We start from the raw sequence: 23,734 nt of genomic DNA on the forward strand, positions 1-23,734 counted from the left end.
CAGACTATAGGTGGTACATCCTTCTCTGTTCAAGCAGCCAAACTATGGAATTCATTACCCCCAACTATAAGATCCACCGATAACTTTGCCTTCAGAAAACTACTCAAGAGCTGGCTTTCCTTCTTAACCACCATATTCAAACATCTATGGACTGCATATGCCTATGTTGATAAATATTTTTTAAGATTGTGTATATTTCTAGTTATGTATAGTTCTTTAGAAAAGATGTATCGCTAATAGGTCATAATAAAATACACACTTTAAACCGGTATGACTAAGTATATTTTACCCATGTTCGAATGTTGTGTGTATTCATGTGTTTGTATATATGTATGTGTGTTTGTTGTTTCTGTGCTTGTCATGTTGGTAGGTCATTGCATGGCTCCTGGGTGGGTTGTTATATACTAGATATCTATGAATTCCTGCTCTCCTCTCACACTTATCTACCCAGGTCATGTCTATAAAACTATCCTCCATTCTCACTGACTCATCCCAAATCCTTTCTACTACTTTCATCTCAAATAACTGCCTAAGCTCTTCCCTCCGCTTCCACATCCAACTCACCAAACCTCACTCTACTACCGTGACCTCCCACACAACCCTACTAAATTCACCTTCATTTACCTCACCCTGCTACTATGCTCTCCCTAACCCTTCCACATACTCTTCCATCCTTTACTCATCCCAAGCCTTTAGGTTGAGTAAATGAAGGATATACTCCCAATTACTCAGTCAAACTAAAACTCATATCCACGGCTCAAATTAACTCATAATACTAAAAACTTTACTCATTTCCCGATACTAATCCATCACTAATTCTTGCTGGGTTCCAGAGTAGCATGCTACTCCCTGAAAAGCAATTTGACGCCTCATCAGGGGTAGTAAGCGATATGTAAGTACGATCACAATACAATTATCTCAAACAGACTTCACGAGCCATGGATAACACTAACCTGGGGATCCAAAGCTGGCCACTGCCATGCTCGTGCCCAGGAGAGTGGAGGTAATGAAAGTCAAATTTAGAGCGCTGCCTGCTCACATCTGTACCATTAATGCGCTGAAAATAATTTCTGCATGTAGTCTGACCCATGAAGCCATATTATGTTAACACAACTGCTGAGACTTGAAGACCAGTTTCAGTGGTAGCCACCAGATTACCCACAACACTGCTTTACCCAGTGCAGCCAAATATCTACGCACTCAGTTATAGCCTGAAACCAATCTTATGGTATCTCACAACTATCAATCTATCCTCCATTCCCACTCTGACTCATCCCAAATCCTTTCTACTACTTTCATCTCCTAAATAAGCCTGTCTAAGCTCTTCCCTCCGCTTCAACATCTAACTCACCAAACCTCACTTTACTACCATGACCTCCCAAACAACTCTACTAAATGCGCCCTCATTTAATCCCACCCTGCTACTATGCTCTCCCTAACCCTTCCAGACTCTTCCCTCCTACATCCCCCTTTACTCATCCCAAGCCTTTGGGATGAGTAAATGAGGGATATACTCCCAAGTAACACGTCTGGATTTCTTTCCTCCTCCACCCCTTCATTACCCCAGTCAATGTAAGTAACAAACTCATATCCGCGGCTCAAATGAACTAAAACTGTACTATAATTTCAGATACTAATCAATCATTAATTCTTGTTTGGTTCCAGAGTAGCGGGATACTTGTCGAAAATCACTTGACGCCTCATCAGGGGTAGTAAGCGCTATATAAATATTACAATACAACAAAGGGAGCCAAATAGATCCCAGTTAGCTTCCAAAATTAATACCAAGCAAAACATCCACTGCAGTTTACGCAGAACCGCCTATCTGTGCATTTACTCCTTACACATTGCTGCGATTTTAAGGTTACTGCTGCCTTTGAGCAAGCCAAAAAAAACCACACAAAAAAACCTGGGGGCCTCAAATAATCCCAAAGGGCACTAGGCTCCGGCTAAAAGCCGCAATATGCCAACAGGGCTCTGCTTTAAGCTGATAATGAGCAACAGTAAATCGCTCCGTAATGGGCCATCAACTTGTTTCGTCATTTATATGGAACCTGGGAGCAAGTTTCAAAAGGGGAGGGGGACCCCAAATACTCAAAACCCCAATCCCACACTACTAATCACACTGTGGATTCTACGTAAGGGCTGCCGGACCAAATAGTACGCTTGCCAGCAAAATAGAATTTAACTGCAATACTCAAACATTGCCAATCTAATAGAATTGTTCATAACTCGAGAGGGTGGGGAGTTTGTTCACGGGTGGGGTGGGGGTGGGCAGGGCATCAAGAGTTTGACCACCACTGACCCAAAGCTCTCTATATTTCCTTATACTAGTCCGGCCATTACTCTACACTTCCGTCTTTAAATTCACAAACATGTTTGCATCAACCCTTTAATGTATTGCTGCAAATTGCCCAGACCTGGTTTTAAAGGTCACAAACTATGCTTAACACATGCTCCATCAACCTTATAACTAGGGCTACGGAAATTGTGCAGAAAGAGGTCGTCAAACTATGTAGCGCGGTTAAGTGTGTTATGCGGCAAGAAAATGCAAGTTATGAAGCATAATGCAGCACACTTTGATAATAGTATGTCTTTCTTTCCAAACTTGGAAACCTCGGACACTTAGTTGCACCATTGGTTGTCACTCTTGACCCGTTTGAGCTAGAAACAATGTTTGTTAAAAACTGCAGGTTGCGGCAGATTCTGCATTATGTGGCAAATGAGAAATCGCTGTGCCCGCACAATCACTAAATTCCAAGGCCCTGCTTACAACTAATAGCGGTTTTACATATTACTCTTCCAACCAGTTGCGTGAATTCAGACCCTCTTTTCTCCACTAAGTCACACAACCTCCCATATACAACCTGAAGTACACTGAATAATCGCCATAGTCAACAATGAAGGAAACGCCAACCGTTAGCCCTCAAGAAGCCTGCTGCCACACGTTAAGTAGCTGCAATGTATAACCCTGCTAACCCTCACCAATACCAGAAGACTCAGCCATTCATACAGGCTGCAAAACACAGCTTTGAGTGGTTTATCACCCAGCAGTGCACTAACCCGGGCATGGGGCAACTAATTATCTGCCAACCTGCCACATGCAGCTAGCCATCCTAGTAATAGTCCATCAATGCAGGACCCAACCAGCTAGGTACCAAGCCCGATTCTTGAAATTACACCATGACGAACCATAGGCGATTTTAAAACCGATCCCAGCAAATCTTTAAACATCCCCCGCCCCAAACACCAGTCCCTGCTCAGGGCCATAAACTTAATCCAAGAGGACTACAACCCCAGAGACTTGGGCTATCCTACTGAAAGCATGAAATGAGCGCCCACACTTCACGCGTCCCATAGCGCATAACCAGGCCTCGGTGAAAGCCATGCAGGACCGACACCTAACTCGTAAAATAACAAAACACCCTACAGGTTGTAGGATGCGCTACTTCAGTAGCCAAGTCAGCGCCCACAACTGGCTAAGTGATGCTTTTAGTCACACAGTCCCTACAACAAAGGCTGAAGTACCCACTCTATGCAATAAAGGACATTCCAAAGGGAAGGGAGACCCTCAGACTGCGCGGTTTAAGAAGGCCTCTAGACCGTGATTGGACACTAGAATACGTCCTGAACACCAGCAAAAGCAAAACCTCTCCATCCAAGAAAACGGCAGGATCACTGTAAATTATTTTGTCCAGAACATTTAATCTGAACGACGAAGTCGGAGAAGCATAAACCATAAACATTTCTGCATTTTTTACAGCAAAAATACTACAGAAGTTGATAGGAAACACACGATTGTTTTTGTACACTGGATAAAACATTATAAATTTGAGACAATTTTGACAAATGTCGCTTCCCACATCCATCACTCGTTACTCTTAAAAAAAAAAGTCTCTAGGAATAGTCCGGCAGAGAAGCAGCTGACAGGCCTCGCATCCTTCTGCTATGCTGGGGTCCGGATGGCCAGGCAAGGCTGCTCTTCACACTGGAATGTCCTTACAGAAGGCTCCGTCAGTGAATGACAAAGGGGGGTTTACAACCCCAGCCTAACCAGAGTCCTTGTGCACCGGGGGAAGGGGAGAAGTTGGTTTAATCGTCAAACTTGATTTTCTTTCCTCTGTTTCCTCCTCTGAATCCTCCACCGCCGCCGCCACCTCCTCTACCTGCGACAGAGAACAGTATTACTACTAGATTCGGAATGATTGTCAAGGGCAAAATAAAACTAAAATAAAAGTCCCAAACCTACGTTATCTATAGTTTGTTCCACGGTACGTACCACCAAATCCTCCTCGGCCGCCTCTTCCGCCGCCTCCTCGTCCTCCACCACCTCGGCCACCGAAGCCGCCTCCAAAGCCCCGTCCCCTTCCAAAGCCTCTGCCGCCGCCGCCTCCTCGTCCAAAGCCGCCGCCACCGCCACCCGCGTCCACCTTCACCCTTCGGCTTGGCGAAGTCCAGCGTCACTTTGTTGCCGTCGATCTCGCCATCCTCCATGGCTGCTTTCGCGGCTTTGGCGTCCTCCACGGTAGAGAAGTCCACAAACCCAAAACTGTGGCAAGAGATTAGTGTTAACCAAAGTGCATAATCCTAGACCAAGCAGACAAACTCACTAAGGGGACTGAACCTTTACACAGTAAGCAGGCGCTGTGACGTCTCCAAGCCCTGGAACCCCAACTCACCCCTTGGATGCTCCAGTGTCTCGGTCTGTAGCTATCCGGGAGCCCACGGCTCCATCGAAGGCTTCTTTTAAGCTTTCTTCCGTGGTGTCCTCAGAGAGACCCTTGACGAACAGGGTTTTCGTTTGACCTGAATAAAACAAAGGGGGCGGTACACGTCAAGGATGATACAAAAGTTAAAAATGCTACGCGCAGTTGTATTTTTCTTTTAGACTAGAAGGATGTTCTGAAACCGTTTTCATGCGACTTCCAATCGTCACACTGATTCGGTAATGGCGGCAAATGATACACACTACAACGAGAGCTTCTCTGGGTGTCTACTCCTATACAGGGGCTGTTCAAATAGGTTTCCAATTGGAGCTTAAAGTTCAACACTAGAAATCCAACATTGCCAACACTGACCGCGCAGATGATACTGAAGCACATACCGCCTCCACGGGCATTGGCGCCCTGTGAATTCTGCATCTCGAGACGAATGGAGCGTCCTTCGATCTCGGTATTATTGTGGGAATCCAAAGCTTCCTTCGCCTCTTCAGCAGTCGAAAACTCAATAAAGGCAAAACTGAGAAGAAAAAAAAATAAGATTTTAACACAGTTTGTTAGGTGGTCTCAGCGGTGTGTATCCTGGTACATTGAATCCTGGAGGGTCAGAATACTTCACTCACGCCAAAAAGCCACTTAATCCCCATTTGCCCCCCCCCCCCCCCCCCCCCCAAATCACAACAGGAGACCGATAACCCATCCAAGTTCACTTCCCAATAGGCATCTTCGTGGCAGGACGGACAGCTGGCATGGGACTCGATAAAGCAACAGAGGCACGAGATACTGCAAGAGTTCAATGTGCCGTCGGTGGTACAAGACTCGGAAGGGATGCCACAGACCCGAAAGAGCAATGGACCGAAAACCCACAGGTTATAGAATGGGTACACATTTTTCCAGGGGTCAAGAAGTCCAGTGCGCAGGTCTTTAAGCTGGGGGAGCGCACCAGATTGGCCAAAACAAGCATTATACAGAAACTGCAAAGCTTAAATTGGTCTAGAAAAAAAAATTCGGGGGGGAGGGGTCTTATTTTTTTATCTAAGGGGGGCGGGGGTGGATATTAAAAAGTTGGAGACCACTGGTCTAGTGTGACTAAGGGCATTCTGCAACACAGACCTGACAGCAAGGTTGTCTACTGTTCAGATGGCCTTCCAGGGGAGAGTGGGATGAAGAGGAGTCCGTATATAATCAGTTAAGATTCATGTTGCAGGGGTTCCACCCAGTTTGGCCGTTAGTCCCTGGGGTGTGGAAATCCTATAGCCCGAGGCCCAGGACATATTGTCTTAGCTCAAGAATCTAAGCCTTTAGGTTTGTGTTCTTTGGGTGCCCATTTACAGCACATTACAGAGCTGGGAAGGGAATTGTCTACAGTAAGACTGTCCATACATTAAATATGCCCAGACGTGTACTTCTGGTTCACTGCTGCAAAGCAATTGTTAGGAGTGGGAAATTACTGGATGAAAAACCATAAAACATACAAGGTAGCTTTGCAAAGAGTCAGACATTCCCGACCCTGGAACTACTGCTTAACGCTTCCTGTGCATTTAGATTTGTGGAGAAGTGACAATAAGGAAATTGCTAGTATTAGCCCTGAAATAATTGGAAGCGCCATCAGCGTTCTTATAGAACAGGAAGTTTTTATTTTAAAATTTGACATGTATACTTAAGTAACGTGTCCCATTGACAAGCAGATATTTTATTAAATTTACCCCCCCACCCCCTCCAAATGTAATCCGCTCTAACTTAGTAAGGTGAAAAACAGTCCCAACTGCGCTAATCAGTTATTACTCACCCTTTGGGCCGGCCTTGGTTATTTTGTGGTATTCTAACAGATACTGCCTTCTCGAAAACCTCTTGAAGTGAAGACTCCGTGGCATTGTACGATAGGTTATTGACGAGCAAAGTCTTTGAATCTAAGAAAAAAACAGGATTCGCTAGTTAAAACATGAATGACACTGGAAAAACATGTACAGGGTTGACAAACGTGGCAGCCAGCTTGCTCAGGATTACACCCCACCCCTTTGTTCTACAAGGTATCGCACACCATACTATAGACACATGCCACTGAACCCCAGGGGTCGGGAGCCTATCCTGGCAAACCTGTAGCTGCAGGTCCCCTCCGAATGTCACGCCCACCCCCTCAAAAAGCATCAATGAGTTCGCCTACAACTGTGTGCCAGCAAGTATAGACTGCGAGACAGTGCTGCATCATTAATGGAACGCAGCATCTGCACTCAGGCAATCTCGACACTCATGCAATAGCTTAACAAACGGTAAGAAGATGGCAGGACCAGCAGTACATACCACTCCCGCGCTTCGCACTCTTCTCTCCTGTGTAGTCTAGAAGAATTGACCGCCCATCAACTTCCGTCCCTTGCTTCTCCTCTATAACTTTATCTGCCTCGGCTTCAGTTTTGAATTCCAAGTAAGCAATTCTGCAAATGCAAAGCAGAACACAGGGCAACTGTTAAATACAGGCTGATGTGACGTTAACAGATGACGAGGGGGAAAAAAAAAAACCAAAACCTACAACTTACCCCCTGCTGCTGCCATCGTGGCCTAAAGGAAGCCTTATATCTACAGCATTCTTAAAAATGTCTTGCAGATCTTCAGTCGTGGTGGAATACGGAAGGTTTTTCACAAATACAGTTCGTGCGCTCCTCTCTGCAAGACAAAGTCAAGTGTCACCTCCGTGCAATTCTTAATAGCGAAGAATAGTTCTTCCGCAGTGATCTCTCAACCGCCCACCTTGTGCAACTGCAGTCATTGATCCTAAAAGCAGCATCAAATTCACCCCAAAAATGAACTCCCCACCCAACTGGATACTGCCCCTGGCGTCCTTAGAAGGGGCGGATGGGCTCACCCTAAAGCTCAATTTGCCCTCACCCCACCAGGTGGCGATATAGGGAAAATCCTGCAGCTTTGCACAGATAGATACACAGAACACTAACTACCCAACACATTACCAGCAGCAACGCTGGGAAAAGCTTCATCAATATAAAATGCCACCAACTAACCATACAGCTGCAGCAAAAGCTGCTTATGCGTACGAAAAAACGAACAGCTGTAATTCTCTAAAGCTTCAAAATATTAAGAGCAGCTTTGAAAGGGCTTTGACTTTTCATTGTGTTTAAAAAAAATAATCACAAAAACTACACCAATCAAAATAAACGGTCAAGCTACTTTTATTCTAAATAAACACTAAGTTCTAAATTTCTCACACTGAGCTAGACTTTGACAGAGCTGCATTGTTTTGCAAAACTCGAGACAGGTGGCCAGGTTGCAGGTCCCATGGGTTATCACTGTACTAGTTTGTGTGATCACCTGGCCAGCAATCGGTTACGCAGGATGAGGAGTTTGGAGATATGTAGTGTTGCTTTTATCAAGGAGGCTTGACCCTCTGGTACACATACTGGGTTGACTGCTCTTCTGGGAACTAGTTTCAGGGTACTGGTAAACTATCAGAAGCTTCTGGGATACGTGTTGGAGATCCATGGGGTATCCTCTCCCAAATAGGACATACCTGTACCACCGAGCAATTAATCAAACACAAGCCATCTTAAATACAGAAAAGTTCCACACAACAATGTATTCAATTGAGTAAAACGATATTAGATTACATTTGGTACCTCAATACAAATTACAAATTTCTGCACAGCAGCAGTGTCAATACTTTACACATCACACTAGGCTTACCTTTTTTGCTTTCGAGGTTGCCTTCTTTGGTTCTGGCTCGCTCCATTTTAGTCTCCAGGCCTAGGATTTTTTTACCATTGAAATTAACCGCCTTCTCTAAATCAGCCTCGGTGGAAAAATCAACATAGCCAAATTTCCTGAAATGGAAATAGCTCGTTTAGAAAGATTTTGAAATCGTATTGCAGAGAGGAAACAGTCAACTGAGGGTTAAAACAGGCTTACTTTGATCCACCAATTCGCACATCAGAAACAGTCAAGTTCTTTTTGGCAAAGAATTGCCTGATGGCATCCTTCAGCTCATCAAAGTCCTTCTCTGGGTTCAAATTACCAAGATAGAGGGAGAAACCTGCTGAAAGATGAAAAACGGTTACTTTTCTCAAGAAGGACAGCATGACAATTTGTTAGAGGGTCTTAGCTTCAGAACAGTTATCACCACTAGAACGTGTTCCATAAGGCCAACAGCACATCAGTTTATAGTGGCATCAGTATTCAGAATTAAGTCCCATGGTGATCATCATTTGTGCTGAAATCAACTGGCATGGCCTTACTCGGACGCTTACTACACCCCAAAGAACAAACAAGATAACCAAATACATTCGAGAAGACTATAGGTGGTACATCATTCTCTGTTCAAGCAGCCAAACCATGGAATTCATTACCCCCAACTTTAAGAGCTTGGTCTTCAAAAAACTACAAGGAGATGGCTCTTTCCTTCATAACCACCATATTCACTATATATATATATATATATATATATATATATATATATATATATATATATATATATAAATAACACTATGGACTGCATATGCCTATGGTGATGCATATTTTCTGACCGTCGATATTCTAGTTATATACTTCTTTAGAAAATGTATAAAATACACACTTTAAACCTGCTTGACTAAGTATATTTTACCCATGGTTCTAATTATGTATTGCTACATAAGTTATAACTACACACTCTTTAAACATGTTTAAGTATATTTAATCATGGTTTAAATGTGTGCATGTATGTATGTGTATGTTATTCTATGCTTAACATTTTCATAGGTCATTGCATAATTCCTAAGTTATACTACTTATGAATCCCTGCTCTCATCTTATCATGTATCTACCCATCGCCATGTCTCTATCAATCTAACCTCCATTGCCACTGACTCATCCCAAATCCATTCTACTACTTTAATCTCCTAAGTAACTGCATAAACTCTTCCCTACGCTTCCACATCTAACTCAAACCTCACTTTACTACCATGATCTCATGATCAACCCTACTACATTCCTCATCATTTATCTCACCCTGCTACTATGATCTCCCTAACCTCTTCCACACTCTTCCCTAATCCTTGCTTTACTCATCCCAAGACGAAATCCTATTACCATTTTTAAAACTCCCTCGTCTAACAATCAGACCGTTGATACTTTCACACCTAGAGCAGCATGCTTGGCAGCAGTAACAGGACTTATATGCACTGTTGCAGAGGGAAGGTGGTACAATATGTATCACCCATCTAAAGCCAAGAGGGCCAGACGTGTGTAACTGAACCAGCAATCTCATTCATTCAAGCAGTAACTCACTTTCAGTGCCTTCAGTTTTTTGTTCAGTTTTTTGTTTTTTTGCTTCTGGGGCACTCTTCTTCTTGGGGAGCTCCTTCTTGCGCTTGCCAGACTCCTTCACCACTAGATGGGAAACAAAATCATTACCCTTAAAAAGGCCCACCGTCTGCACAATTAAGAACGACATTTCCAAACACGGTTTAACATACCTTTCTCCTCGTCATCATCGTCGTCCTCATCATCATCCTCGTCGTCGTCATCATCATCATCATCCTCCTCCTCCTCCTCATCGTCGTCTGACTCAGCGGTGGCAGCAGACGCCTTGGCTTTGGATGGTACAGCAGCCTTGGCCTTGGGTGGGGGCGGTGTAGTATCCATTGCTTCGTCAGATTCTTTAAGAAAGTAGTAGTACGGATTGGCAACATTTATCGGAATCGGGGCACGTGGCTGCTGTGGCCGGCCCATAACAGAAAAAAAATGCAACCCACGTGGTGGGAAAAGGAAGCCCTTTATGTGCACTCACAACTAACAGGACATCACTCGACCACTGTAGGTCAAAAGGCGGGGCCAAACGAGGAGGCCGCGTGGGTCTAGCTATCTCCAGGTTTTACAAGGGATGTGCAGGAATGCAGAAAACATGCCGTCTACATACAGCACATCAGGAACGATAGAGGCATCAGGGATTCAGCATTAAGTCCCTAAGTGTTCATCATTTGTGCTGCTAAGCGGTGCAACCACTTTAGTCCGGCTACGCTTAAGTTTACATTCATACTTAAAATTAGCATACCTTCATCTTCCTCTTCGTCGGAATCTTCTTTTTTGGCTGCTTTTTTCTTTGCGGACTGCTTTTCAGCTTTTGGGGTTTCAGGCTTCTTTGGAGTGGGTTTCTTGGGGGGTGGTGCTTCATCCTCGGATTCTTAAAAAAGGAAAAGGGGGGGGGGGGGGTCATTTAATATATTTATTGTATGGATCCCCTGCTATGTTACACCACAACGCCGCGGTGGGGGAGTTTCTCCGAACAGTCCGAAGAACGTTTTAGCAAAAACACAGCTAGTTAAAACTTTAGACAATCTTGGACCGCCACATGAGCCATACCACATGCATGGCAAGTTGCCCCCTGAAAAATGTCTCCCATGACCTAGAAACAATGATTCTGCGAGTAAGCCCATAATGGGGAGAAGCACGGTAGGCAACATGGCTGAGTAATATCCCAAGTTGTGGCGCTAAAGGCCTTCTGATAGAAGTCGACAACAAAATTTCTTACCAGATTCATCTTCGTCGTCCTCTTCTTCGTCATCATCATCATCGTCGTCCTCGCTTTCTTCTTTCTGTGCCTTCTTTCCATTCTTCGCCGCTGCGCCCTTCTTCCCAGGGGTAGTTACAGGTTTGGCGGGAGTGGCTGCCTTCTTTGCTGGCGTTGCAGCCTTTTTCCCCGGAGTAGCAGATGCTTTAGCTGGTGTTATAGCTTTCTTCTGTTGAGGGACCTCCTGCAGATACAAACCAAACAGTCAGTGTGTGCCCAAACTTCCTCCCTGAACCTGAAATCGATCGATCGATCGGTCCGCAAAAGAACGTGGTGCCGCATTCTCAGAGTAAGTGACACTTCACACATCGAAGTTACATGGCACCGAGGCTTACCTCTTCCTCTTCACTATCATCCTCCTCCTCTTCAGAATCCTCTTCTTCGCTGTCTTCGACATCCTTTGGCGGCGGAGGAGCTGCCTTCTTCACCTTTCCTTGCTTCTGAACTCCCTAAAGCGTAATAAAAAGCTCCGATTTACAGCAACCGTAGCATAATGGGAGAACACGGCCTAGGTTCATTTTACAAAGGCGAAGCAGGTCAGCAGGACCCCATCCCAAACCGCCTACCGACACTCGAAAGAGTACATATTCCATTAAATATATAGAACGGACAGAGAATAGACGGGGATCCTTCTTGGGGCTACATAAATGAAAAGCTCTGTTACCGGTAGAGTCCCATGAAGGAGTCTGGCCCCTTATTCGTGTCGGCTTTCTAAACAGTACAAAGACATTGAGCAGCAAGTTGCCCCACGAGGCTGCACACAGATATTGGGGTAGTAACACCTAAAATGCCCGGCTCAGCACCTGGAACGTGTGCACGCGCGCCTGCCGTGACCACGTGCTCACGCGCACCCGACAGCTGCTAGTTGCCCCGCGCGTGCCCGGGAAGCCCCTACCAGAGGAAGCGAGGGAGACTTGCGCGTGACGTCAGGACGCGCGAGCGGCCACGGAGTTCACGGCGCGTGGCGAGGGACAGAGCCCGGCGCGCTGAGCGGCCCGGTCTCGCGCGCGAGCACGTCACAATCCGCTCTAACGGCGGCGGCCGCCGCGAGAGCGCCGGAAACGGACGGGCGAAGGAAAAGGCCAAAGCGCGGCCCTCACCCTGAAGGCCCATTCCAGCGCGCCCGTAGGAGAGAGGAGGCCAAGAGATCCGGGTGGCAGAGGGACGTTAACTTTAGAAAATGTAACTAGACGTTCAGGCCGGTGTTCCGATGGACAGCCAGCGCCATCCCCTAACGACGCCCACTCCCCAAAAATATAAATAAATAAGCGGCCCGAAGAATTAACTGCCCCCGGGGTACATTAAAAGACCTCCCTCAGGAATAACCGCGAGCTCACGCGCCTTTCAGCGACAGCCTGCACCGCTCACCTTCGCTAGCTTCACCATGATGGCCTTGGGTTAGACTCGGCGCCGCGGGTTCTTCGAGGGTGGTCGGGGTCGGGGGGGGTGCTGGTGGAGCTGCACGTGCGGCCTTGGCTCTGCAGCGTCTGGTGTGCGAGAGCGCGCGGAGCTAAAGAGAGAAGGGCCGGACCGTGGACGAGAACCTCCCTCACTCTCCAAGAGGCTAATAACCAGCGGCTGCAACGCGTCACGGGGGACAGCCAGTGCCAGCGCGCCGCTGGGAAAGGACCGGCCCACTTCCTTCCCCGCCACCAATAGGGATCCTACTTCTTTCTAGCACCGCCCATTTCCTACCGAAGGAGGGGGCGGTCCCAGGTCTGTCCGCGGCTGTCTGTCGTCTTGCGACCAACCGCCGGGGACGTCTTTGCGTTGTGACTACGACTTACGACCTATCGGGAGGCGCTGGTCGGGAAGACCTTCGCCACGAATCGGGCGCGAGTAGGTTGCGCCGCAGCCAATGGGAAGCGAGTTCTTGTTTGTGTTCCATTTTGTGTTCGCTGTGTTTCTCTGTAATCAGGCCTCACGTTCGGATGATGGCGGCTCCCAGGGTCCCACATGTGTTGGGCAGAGGGGGCGTAGGGCCCCTCTGCCCCATGTGTTTAATACATATTTATTTACGCTTTTTTATACAGTGCGGCCATTACCCCGAGGAAACATAGCAGTATGTGACCGTATACGCAGATACTACAATTTCTCACGGTGATAGTTATGTATTTACAAGTTACAAAATCACAACAAATTATATAAAACCAATAAAGTACATTTACCGAGTCGCACATTTACAGAGATGGAGCTAAAGGTCATTAAAGCTCTCAAGGGTGCCATGCAACAGACCAGGGCAAGCGATATAAATTAATAATAATGTGGGGGCATATATCTGGTGGGGTCGTCGACAAGGAGTGCAATTGAGAAGAACCGTCTTTGGAAGGAGGCAAAGTGTAGGCAAAGGCTGCTCCTGCCTGTACTTGAGAAAGAAGTGTATTAAAGACAATTACAACAAAGATCAAAAAGCTGACAGATCCTACCTGTGCTAATCTGATCACATTTAGTTCACATTTGAGAGGCTGTTAAATTTTGAGTTTGATTTTAGTATTCTATCGATACACCTGACATAGTATACCATTGCTGCTTGTGTTCCTTTATTGTTAACGAGGCTATTACAAATCCTTACTTTGCACTATGGCTGGAGGGCCATTTCGTTTTAGCCCTATGCTTTTATGCATGCGTTTATTTTATGTAACATAGTGGTCAAGTTTATTTTATGTAACATAGTGTACAAGTTTATTTTATGTCACATAGTGTACAAGATTGTGTTCCTTTTTACGAGTAAGTGCATTCATGTGTATTTCTGTTGAGTGCGGGTCCACGAGTAAGCAGAAGCAGTACACAAGCAACAGGTACAAAGATGGTAGACTTTATTATGTCTCTAGTATAAGAGCCCACGACTGATCTTCACCGCCCTACTCGCTAACAGAATAAGACGTATTCTGATGGCAAGTGAAACAGGCAGAAATTTGGGTCGCAATTAAAAGCACACAATAACACGTTCAATACTTACAACATGGTTTGTGCATCTCTTGGCGCAGCCCAAGATTCAACTTTATATCATCACTGCTGCAGGATCCCACTGATTCAACTCCAGAATGAAAAGCAATGTCTCCTTCACAGTTAGAACTGGTGTTATGTTTGTTATTAAAATATTTCTCCATCACAAGTTGTTTGTTTCTGACCATATCTTTTATGTCAAAATGATAATCAGACCTGGTCAGAGCTTAAGCCCAATCAGGACCCAACGTACATCTTGGTTACTTATTGCAGAGCAATTTTAAATGGAGATACACCTGTCACACTGTGAGGAGTCACCAGGTAGTTCCAAGTTTTCTTTCTTAGAAAACGCCCAACCTGCACCCCCTTTGACAGTGTCATTTGCACCCCTTCTTTAAGAAATTTATTAACCCACTTGACAAGACCATTGGAGGTAGGCGAGTCCAAAGCAACATTCTTGTATTTGATGTTGTTATCCACAAATTGTCTCATCTGATGAGACTTAAAAGTTGTTCCATTAACAGTGATCATCTCTCTGGGTGGGCCTTCAATTTAAAAAAATCTTTCCAAGAAAACAAATAACCAAATTCATGTCTGGTGAGGTAACAAAACCAACGTAGTACCACTTTGAAAAGTAGTCAACCCGAAAAACCATATACCTTTTTGAACTTAGTAGGAGATCAAATGGCCCTGCAAAATCAAAGGTTAACTTTACACAAGGACCATCAAGCAATGGAGTAGCATGTAACCTGGTTTCTGAGTTTCTGACGTTTTCCAATGCTTATCAGAAATGAGGCAGGTTTCACAATCAGACACCCATTTGTTCACCCGGGCATCCACTCTAGGCCCCCAATAATATTGTTTGAGGTTATGTATGGTGGCCGTCAATCAGAGGTGACCTTCATACAAGATGATAAAGGCTTTCTCAATGTTACTGGTATGACTAGACGATAATGTCTCAACAGAAACCTTTCCACAATGGACAATTCACTGGCAACCTGGGCAAATGTCTTCAAACTGGATTCCAGATTCCTTTTCTTTGGCCAACCTTCATTAACAAACTTACACACAGCAAAACATTATCTTTTTGCAAGGATTTTACTTGCTCTTTTTTTTTTTTTAGAAAGATCACAACCATGATTGATGCTTTCACCACCATCAATCACCACCACAGACTGCACATCATACACTAATCCATCAACACAACAGTTTCTAAAGGCATTCGGAGAGGCAGTCAACCCTTGCATTCTTGCCTCCTGGTAGATTCTTAATTCAAAAGTTGTGTTCTTGTAGCCTAGAAAGAACTCTCACCAACCTTGCTGTTGCCTTACCAGCACCATTACCATGGAGCATATAAATCAATGGCTTGTGATCTGTAAAGAGAGCTGTAGGATACAATTAACATCACTAATACATTGCTATGATTCAATAAACTCCTTGTTACTTTTGTTTAGTCAAACTTTAAAAATTTTCAAAATGATTTTAGAAAAAAAGCAAATTGTAACTGCCCAATCTCACCAACAGATTTAAAGAACACACTTAGTCAATGCATACCATTTACACACAACATATCACACTCAACATGAACCCATAAAAATACAGACAAATTCAGTCCTATACAGTACACACTTAATTTGTACAAAACAAAACATCGTATTAACATTGTCATGATGTGGATGCTAACAAAGCATATACTTGATACTTATGACGTGATTAGATTCATATTACTGAGAGTTCAAATAGTTACTTGACCAATGATTATTACATTGAAATAATACAAAATAGAAAAACACCTAAATATATTAAAGGTCTTGTTTGATAACTGTATGAGTAAAATGTTAAGTGCTGATGCACGTTTTGGTGTCCAGTGGTCAGCCGACCACACACCTTCTTCGTGGCACACACCGATGCGTATGGCGTAGGTTAAACGCCAAGTCCCAGGGATGAGAGGGCAGTCCGCAACCAATTATCTTAAAAACATGATAGGACCAAGCGCTCTAGCTAGTCTCTCTATCTGCCATTTACATAACATAGAATCATGCACACTCACAGCTAATAGATACCTATCATTGTGTATCCCAGATTCAAGTCCAGTCAAGGAGATCCCACCAATGAACTCACCCAAAACAACCTCAGCACGCATCCTCATCCCTAATCAGGCCCACTGTGCACCACATTCACAAGTGACTGCATGTTCCCTTATGCAATGTGGCCGTCACAATAATAGTGCAGTGTAAAGATGATATGTAATATCTGAGTCCCACTGGTGCAGGGCCTAATAGGTTCAACTCGTGAGTGGGCAAATTGAGTGTGTTGGGCCCCAATTGGTGCCAGAATGGATATCTACATTGGCTCTATAAGAGAAACAGAAAGACAGAAATAAGGCCTAATGAGCATGAGACTCGTGCTAGCAATAACCACAAGTCCCCAGGTATCCCGAAAAGTACCTAGAAGTCTCGTCCTTCTTGTATAGTCCAAAGGCTTGTATAAGTGACCCCAAGGGTTATGGAAGATTCTAGAGTCCAATAATAAAATGAAAAATTCCCTCAAGCAACAGTCTCCAGAGTTCGCCTTCTTGACCAGGAGCAAATTAATCTAGATGAAACAACTTGCCTAATGGTGAATATTATACATACCAGCGGCGCCCATGCACAGATTGTATTATTTATCCAGCCACACTTACTTTTCAGATGAAGTACATCAGGGTATGGTGATGTCCAAGTCCAGGTCACTCAGATGCAAGAATTCCACGTGGTGAGAAACTGATCTTGTATCTCCGTTCTCTTTTAAATGGTATGGCATCCCACGTGATCCTGGATTGAAAGGAAATGCGCTAAAATGGGAACTGCAAGAAGGGAGAAGAAGAAGAAAAATGGGGAAAGAAGAAAATAAATTAAGATATTGATGAGTGTAAAGAAAGAGAAGTAGTAAAGGGTAACGGATGTGGATCAAATATAATCTTCTGATCTAAGGTTGATGAAGATACAACATGTATTCCATGTTCATCACAGATATAATTCCACCATGTCAATACAGGTATTTTAGGAACATCTTTCTAACAAGAAAGTATATTTTTAAAAGCAAGTGCATTAAAAATATCAATCAGTATAGGTCTGGGAGGAATATGTTCAAGACTGTGATAACTAACCTAAGAAAACATTTTGTAGGGTAAGGAGAACATTACAATGAAAAATCTTTACACATTTAGGTCCTGATTCAGAGTTTGGCGGGTGAGTTACTCCATCACAAATGTGATGGATATCCTGTTCTCCATATTATGATTTTCATAAGATATAATGGGATCGTAATACGACGGACGGGATATCCGTCACGTTTGCGACGCAGTACCCTCATCCGCCAAACTCTAAATCAGGCACTGAGTCTAAACTGAGGACCAGATATTAGTAGCATCAGAGCAACTGTATAACATATGAGTTAATGAGTCAGAGTATTTAGAACAGGATAAAAAAGCAGAGCAATCAAATGTAGAAATACATTCTGGAGTAAAACACATTAAGCTCCATTATAAATAAAGAATAGGGATTGTGTAATACCAACAGCTTTAGAGGTATTAAATATTTTGAGCCAAACGTTGTCCAAGAATTGTGCAGAAAACGAGAGATATAGATCAGCTTCTCATAATAATTTAAGGGAATTTTTGGTTCTAATAGTAGTAGGGACAATTGACGTTTTGTATATAAGAGCACCTTTAGGAATAGGATCATGGTAAACCTTATCTAAAGGTGTTATAGGCACATGTGTGTGAGTCAGAGTGCAGTTGGTTTGCGGAGAAAAAACAATGAAAGGAGAAAATGAATGTATACTCCTACAAAACGGAGTCAGGCGATTGGTAGAGTATTTGAAAGTATTCATATGATACAATAGAATTGTCTTTCACAAATTGATGAAAAAACATAACACCCTTTTTCTTCCAATGCTTAAAGTAAAAAGATCTACCGCGAAACCGAAGATACTTGTTATACCAAATTGAGGAATTTAAAATACATTGTTGGAAGTTAAGGTTAGCAGAAGATTGTTTGTGAAGATGGTGTAAATATTTTCAAGTTGGGTTTTTAGGGTTTTGGATATAAAGGTACAGCTAGACATACAAATTACATCTTTGATGAAGAAATTGTTTAAAAAAGATTGTTCAAATGAGATCTATCATGGAATAGGATTATCATGGCATTCGTTAATCATAGCATAGAATTATTGGATTAAAAAAGAGGAATGGTATAGTTTAAGCTCAGGGAATCACACCCCCTCACTTTTTGATCATTTAAGTTTAGCTAGGGAAATGCATGCATGTTTATTGTTCCAGATAAAGTCAATTTGTTTAAATGAGTAAGGGATTTTAAAGAGTATCATAGAAATAGTATAGAGGACATTTGGTACAATCATAATCTTAATGGTATCAAGTCTCTCCCACCATGATAGATGTTAAAAAAACAAGTCAGAAGTAATGTTTGTAATTTGGATTTTAACATAGTGAAGTTATGGTGGAGTGTGTGTGTAATGTTAGGGGAAAACCAAACACCAAGTTATTTATTTTTTAAGGGACACCATGTGAAGTTAGTATTAGCAAACATAATCTGATAACAAAGAAGTTCAATAGTACATTTTCAGCTTTAGAGAAATTAAGTTTATAGCAAGAAATGCTAGAGTGAAATGTAATCTCCTCCGAAAAAGGATCCAGGGAGGTCAAAGGGTGTGACATATGGAAAAGAACATCATCTGCATAGGCACCTAGTTTAACCTCCACGTAACCTCACTTAAAACCAGAGATACAATTATTGCAACAAACACGTTAACAAAATGGTTCTATTCAAAGGACAAACAGAAGGGAAAGGGGGAAACCCTGCCTAGGTTCTCTCTGAAGAGTAATCAAAAAAGTGTTGTATATTGGATGTAGAAGGGGTGGTAGCCTCTGTATTCAGTGATTTATAAAAGGAATGAAAGGTGGTGGCGATATCTGAATTGGAGATTGTAGTGGAGTTATTGAGTTTATTATTGATGTGGCCAATAGTCTTATGCTCTGATTTTATTTTCAAATAGTTAGCAAGAATTTTACACACTTTATTTTGACCACAATGGATCTCACTTTGAGTAAAAATGTTGCAGGCATCAACGTAGCAAATTTGTTAAGATCAGCTTTAATGAGGTCATTCAACATTCAGGAGGATTTGGAGGTAAAATAGGCATATTCAAGCATCTTAAATTGTTAGAGTAGAAGTAGATATGGAATATTCCATATTTTTTTGCTCCTGGCCTGGTAAGCTGTAGTAAAAGCCCCGAAAGAGGCCTTAAAAGCATCCAAGTTATTCACTGGCATCAGTTATGAATTGTTTATTAGATAGGAGGGGGTTATTGAATCTCCATCTTCTAGTTTTGGAGTAAATATTAGAAAAATCAAAAGAGGACAAAACAGGTGCATAATCAGAAATAAAAATTGAGCCTATTTCAGAGGATTGTAAAGTGGGGAGCAAGGGTTTTGAAATGAAAACATAATAGTAGAATTTGTATGAAATGCACTCGAGAAGTGGTAAACTCAAACATCAGGATTACAGGTTTTCCAGACAAAAAACAATGGCCGAGAAGCAATGGCCAATTGGAATGCCCTGTGAAATTTGTCTGGGTTAAATTTACATTTCTGGTGGCAATTCCGAGTTCGGCAATAACTGAACCGCCATGCCGGCAGCAGTCTTTTGACCACCGCCAGGGTGGCGGTGCAGACCGCCATATAACGAGTAAGGTGGTGAACCCAATGCAACACAGACATCTCACCACCGGCACCGCCACCGCCAACGAGCAGCAACTGGTGGCGGAAGCCAACTTCATGCAGGTGGAAGCCAATGTCCAGCCCGCCATGTTCTGAGTCACCACACCCCCAGGATATCAGGTGCGGGCTGGCCGCCGCGAAAAACCTGGCGGAAACAGAAAGTACAAAAGGAGACACCCACCTCCAGGCACAGAGATGTCTCTGCGGCCGCCATGGCAGACGAACTGCTAGTCTTCCCAGCTTCGTATCTCGCCATACACCTTCGTGGCCACGGACTACGTCGAAGACCTAACATAGAGGGGAGGACATGGAAGTGATACAATCCCACACATTACACACATTCCTCGCACAGACAGCTAAGGCCACATACAGGCAGACACAATATATGTCAATGGCAAGTACCCACTACACACACAAAGCCAAGCTGATACGTGCCAAACATACAGCACAATGCACACCAACACCACCCACACACCCCATAACCACACAACAACAACTAGATCACAAACACCTCAATGCAGGCACAGATTGGCAGGTCGTGCGACACCACACATACACACACGCCATGAACTCTATGTAGCAATGACACAATAGCTGTGAACACACATCCAAACAATGATACAGTTGACACAACACGTACTACCAACAAACAAGGAAATCCACACATGCAGCACCATACACATAGATGCGCACATTACCCCATACAATCACACAAGCAAGCAGTCACTCACATCACAACATCCCCATGGCCCAAACCATCTACCCAGCGCATGCAACAACACAGACACAATCCATACACAGATCTTTGCACACAGATGTCACACCACCATGTAGAAGGAAACCAGGACAAGCATTTCAACTTGCCAAACACAGTAGTGTTTGCAGATGTATTTATAAATAAAATGTATAAAAAATCTATATACAAAATGTGCCAAATGGCAAGTTCAATGTCCGGTAATGCAGGACACATTGTCTAGATATCATGGCCTCAACTTGACTCCTGACATCAAATAGGCCTCCACGTCATAGGGGCATCAATGGGACAGGCAGGCACCTCAGGGGTGTGGGGTGGTGGGGGAGGCTTGGATGTGGAAAGGGCACGTTTCGGTTTGGGCTTAGGAGGGGTGACTTTGGCACTGGGAGGGGTGGATTTCTTGCTGGGTGGAGGAGCAGGGGAAACACCAGAGGGGGCACCCGAGGAATGGGAGGAAAAAGGGCTTGAGAGGGTCAGGGGACACTGGTTTTATGGGGAACACAGGGTGGGAGTGGAGTAGGGAGGAGGTCAAGGGTGGCAAGAAAAACTTTCTTAGGTACACGTGGGCGGTCACATGATTGAGGGTTGGGAGTGGAGGTAGAGGGAGTGCTCGTCTGACATGTTGGTGTGGTGTACGTGGATGCTGGTGTGTGCAATGTCTGTATGCGTGTGGTGGCTGAATGTTGGGTGGGTGAGTGGCTGCGTGTGCATACACTGGGATGCAGGGAGAGAGAATGGGAGATATGTGAGTGAATGTTGCGGGGGTGTGAGCAAGGGAGGTGGATGTGCTGCAGATGGTTGAGACGGTAATTGTGAGTGAGGATGTGGTGTGCGGGGTGTGTGTCTGTGAGTCTGCTGTTGTGGTAATTGAGGGTATGACAGGAATGGTAGTAGGACCAGTGTGTGATGATGCTGTGCTGGCAGGTGTGAGTGGAGAGGTGACTGCACGGGAGGAGGTGGTGGGGGAAGTGTCTGTTGTTCTGTCTGCAGATGTGTGTTGTGTGTGCATGCCTGTGGGAACATTTGTGATGCCTATGACTGTCTTTGCGCACCTTGTCTGTTGTAGTGGGTTTATGCTGGTATGTAGGTGTGCTTTGGGCGGGTGTAGGGAGAGGGGTTGTGGATTGGAAACAGGTAGCTGGAGGAGGGACGGAAGATCAAGGGACACTGGCTGCTGTCAACGAGGAGGCCAGAGCCTGAAACAATCTCTGTAGGCCAGTCAAGGCACAGTGAATGCCTTCCAGGAACGCATTGGACTGCTGCATCTAGGATGCCAGTCCCTGGATGGCATTCACGATCGTTGTCTGCTCCACAGAGATGGACCACTGGAGGTCAATAGCCTCCTCATTGATGGCAGCAGGGCTGGCTAGGGCAGGGGCAGCTGTGCCTGCGGTGAAGGAGACACCCACCCTCCTGGTACGGGCCACTGGGTGGGATGCAACAGGGAGGGCAGTGCAGGTAAAGGGGGTGGCGGACAAGGATGGTGCTGGGGTGGTCCCAGATGGCTCCGCCACCAGCAGGGGGCCACCATCAGAGGAGGAATCTGAATCAGATGTGTTGGTAGCTCCAGTCTCCCCCATGGTGCTCCCCTCGCCCTCAGTCCCACTGATCCCCTCAGCTTCACTGGTGTCCACCTCCTAGGTCCTGTGGACTGCTGCGTCCCCACTTGCAGGTGCCCTTCCTCCTCCAGATGATGCTAATGCACACATAGACAGAGGTGGAGAGAGAGAAGGAGGGTGGGAGGAACAGAAAGGGAGGAAATTATTTTAACCCACTCATCCACTTCACATACAAACAATACAGATTACAGCCCCTGCCAGGGAAACAAGAGACCATTTAGCAATCATTTACTATTGGGTCATGCAAGCGATGCCCACACGCACCTCATCCCGGCAGCCTAAACACCTGAATGAAGACCGCTACATGGCTATCAACTGCATGAATGACCCATCCAAAAAACCAGCCCAGGACCACACTCATCCACATGTCATCCATTACGGGATTATATAAATCTGAGCACAGAGGGACTGGGGACACTAAGGGGGTCATTCTGCGACCGCCAGGGTGAAAATGACCAAAGCACCGCCAACAGGCTGGCGGTGCTTTCGTGTCCCATTCCGACCGCGGCGATAAAGCCGCGGTCGGACCGCCGGGGCCGGCGGTTTCCCGTCATTTCTACCCCGGTGGCGATAATCCGCCAGGGCAGCTCTGCTTGCAGCGCTGCCCTGGGGATTATGACCCCCTTACCGCCAGCCTGTTTCTGGCGGTTTTCACCGCCAGGAAGAGGCTGGCGGTAAGGGGTGTCTTGGGGCCCCTGGGGGGCCCTGCACTGCCCATGCCACTGGCATGGGCAGTGCAGGGGCCCCCTACCAGGGCCCCGGGCAGCTTTTCACTGTCTGCCTAGCAGACAGTGAAAAGCACAACGGGTGCAACTGCACCCGTCGCACGGCCGCAACACCGCCGGCTCCATTCGGAGCCGGCTTCTGTGTTGCGGCCTCATTCCCGCTGGGCCGGCGGGCGCTAACTTGGTTAGCGCCCGCCGGCCCAGCGGAAATGTTGGAATGGGGGCTGCGGAGTGCGGCCGCATTGGCAGCCGCATGGCGGTTTCCGCCTCCGCCCGCCAAGGTCGGAATGACCCCCTAAGTAACTGACAGGAATGTGTGGAGTGCATGTGCTACAAAGACCCATTGATGTAGCAAGACAAACAATTGCAATGTTCATGTAACATGCCTGTTATCACCCATATACAGTGCCTAAATGACCACCTTGTACTACAACAGTACACGCAGAGTTGGAGGATGCAGCCAGTGACATCATTGCATACATGAGCGACCCATACCTAAAGTTGAACGTGTGTCACAGTCCCACCACTTCTTCTCCTGCATGGCTCAACATAGCTAACGTCACACACTCCTACACGGTGGGTGTCACAACGAGGACTGTGCATTCCCTAAATCACATCTGACCACGTCAGTTCCTAATCC

At 45.2% G+C, this 23,734-nt stretch overlaps 1 protein-coding gene and 2 non-coding genes across 3 annotated transcripts; all 3 read right to left on the reverse strand.

Moving 5' to 3' along the window:
* Positions 1-3,883: 3,883 nt before the first annotated feature.
* On the reverse strand, positions 3,884-12,807 carry NCL (nucleolin). The gene is given in 16 exon segments (XM_069212862.1): positions 3,884-4,166; positions 4,280-4,418; positions 4,420-4,549; positions 4,680-4,806; positions 5,105-5,238; positions 6,508-6,628; positions 7,020-7,150; positions 7,253-7,379; positions 8,412-8,548; positions 8,634-8,760; positions 9,990-10,091; positions 10,178-10,360; positions 10,756-10,884; positions 11,233-11,455; positions 11,607-11,720; positions 12,640-12,807. Coding segments are annotated over 16 exon segments (2,016 nt in total). The 5' UTR covers positions 12,658-12,807; the 3' UTR covers positions 3,884-4,092.
* LOC138266764 (small nucleolar RNA SNORD82) lies at positions 8,873-8,936 on the reverse strand. The gene has a single exon (XR_011199690.1). It is a non-coding gene; the product is annotated as a small nucleolar RNA SNORD82 (small nucleolar RNA).
* LOC138266765 (small nucleolar RNA SNORD82) lies at positions 10,622-10,688 on the reverse strand. Its single transcript, XR_011199691.1, has one exon. It is a non-coding gene; the product is annotated as a small nucleolar RNA SNORD82 (small nucleolar RNA).
* Positions 12,808-23,734: the final 10,927 nt, after the last annotated feature.

The sequence above is a fragment of the Pleurodeles waltl genome, chromosome 11 (genome assembly GCF_031143425.1).
Source record: "Pleurodeles waltl isolate 20211129_DDA chromosome 11, aPleWal1.hap1.20221129, whole genome shotgun sequence".
Lineage (NCBI taxonomy): Eukaryota > Metazoa > Chordata > Amphibia > Caudata > Salamandridae > Pleurodeles > Pleurodeles waltl.